General features: G+C 34.6%; 1 protein-coding gene across 1 annotated transcript in view; it reads left to right on the plus strand.

The window, feature by feature from the left end:
• The first annotated feature begins 231 nt into the window (after nt 1-231).
• Nucleotides 232-1,559, plus strand: part of LOC104539823 (PAB-dependent poly(A)-specific ribonuclease subunit PAN3) — a 14,819-nt gene continuing 13,491 nt past the window's right edge. The window contains exons 1-2 of the mRNA XM_010183443.1: nt 232-398; nt 817-904. Coding sequence (XP_010181745.1) covers nt 361-398; nt 817-904 — 126 coding nt within the window. The 5' untranslated portion in view covers nt 232-360. The remainder of the gene's footprint in view (nt 399-816; nt 905-1,559) is intronic.

Consider the following 1,559-nt stretch of genomic DNA (forward strand, 5'->3'; position numbering starts at 1 on the left):
CAAAAAACCAACAAAAACCTCACCAAAAAAACCCACAAAAGAACCAACCAAAAAACCGAACAACAACAAAAAACAACCTCAAACCAACCATTAAAGCACAATAGATATGTCTTTTGAAGACTGTTAAGAGTTGAATGAAATGAATATGTGAGTTAATTGTATAATTCAAAATGTTCTAATTTGAATTTTGTGCAGTAGCCTTCTATTGATGCTTACAATGTTTTGTTTCTAGGTCAGCATGATGGACCTCTACCACGGCAGCATGCTGGATTGCTTCCTGAGTCTTTGATATGGGCATATATTGTGCAGCTGAGCTCAGCATTGCGGACCATTCATACAGCAGGACTGGCGTGCCGAGTTATGGATCCAACAAAGATTCTAGTAACGGGCAAAACAAGGTCACAAAAGCACTTGTGTTTGTGTTACTGTGATCTGTGTTCATGGTGGCTGCTGACAGTGCACTTGTTAGGAAGATAACAAAGCCTAACTAGAAAGTTCTACTAATTTTAACTGGCATGAAACAATGTGCTAAATCTTGTAACTTTTTAAAAAAGTCTTTGAACATATTTTGCAAATATTTATGCATCATCCTCAAAGTATTGTTAGATCGTCTGCTGACACTTCAGAAATGTGTTGATTTGTTTGTAAACTGAAGGCTCTCTGTGTTTTGTCAAATAGTAAAATTAGTATTTTTTGCTTCATAGTAATTTACTGAGTACTGATTTTTTTTTTGTCATATCAAAGCTTTCAATGAATGCTAGAGGTAAAATTGAGCCACAAAAAATTTAATGACACTTCCTTTTCTTGTTCCTAAAGGTTACGAGTAAATTGTGTCGGAATCTTTGATGTTTTGACATTTGACAACAGTCAAAATAATCCACTGGCATTAATGGCTCAGTTTCAGGTAAGACAAGAGTTCCATGGTTGGTGATTTGGTATGGGAAGTACTGAAAATCAGTGTGATACCCTTTGGAAGAGAAATATTTTAATTAAACTCTAGTCCAGTATATCTATTTCTAAATAACTGTATTTTTTCACTCCTGATTTGGTCTTGTTTCTGTCATGCATTATTCAAATTTGCTTGTAATTTAGAATTGTGAACACTCATTTGACTATCTTCTGCTTCTGAAATTTCAGCAAACTGACCAAACAGATTGAACTATTAGTACTTAACAAATTTAAGTCATAAATGGTTGGAAGTAATAATCTCTAAAGGAAGGAAAAGAAAAAACTTACATTTAGTGTTAGAGATTAAAATGGTTCAGTAACAGTTTTTGCTCTTTCTCTTGTTATTTTAACAAAAATGTTAGTTGTTACTCAACAAAAAAGTGTTGAATACCTGTTCACAGAGGAGTAAGAGGTCTTTTAAATGACTACATTTAGGCCTTCTCCTCACTCCTAAAAGGCTGTAGTGTATCTTTATTTTAGGCTCCTAGTTTTTCTGTGCTCTCCTGACGTTCTCTGAAGTGTGGACTCTGCATAATTCCTGAAATAAGAATCCCTTTAGACTTAACAAAAAGTGTTCCACAGTCATCTGGAGCATCACTGTGTACAGGAGT

Source organism: Mesitornis unicolor, unplaced genomic scaffold (genome assembly GCF_000695765.1).
Source record: "Mesitornis unicolor isolate BGI_N332 unplaced genomic scaffold, ASM69576v1 scaffold38564, whole genome shotgun sequence".
Lineage (NCBI taxonomy): Eukaryota > Metazoa > Chordata > Aves > Mesitornithiformes > Mesitornithidae > Mesitornis > Mesitornis unicolor.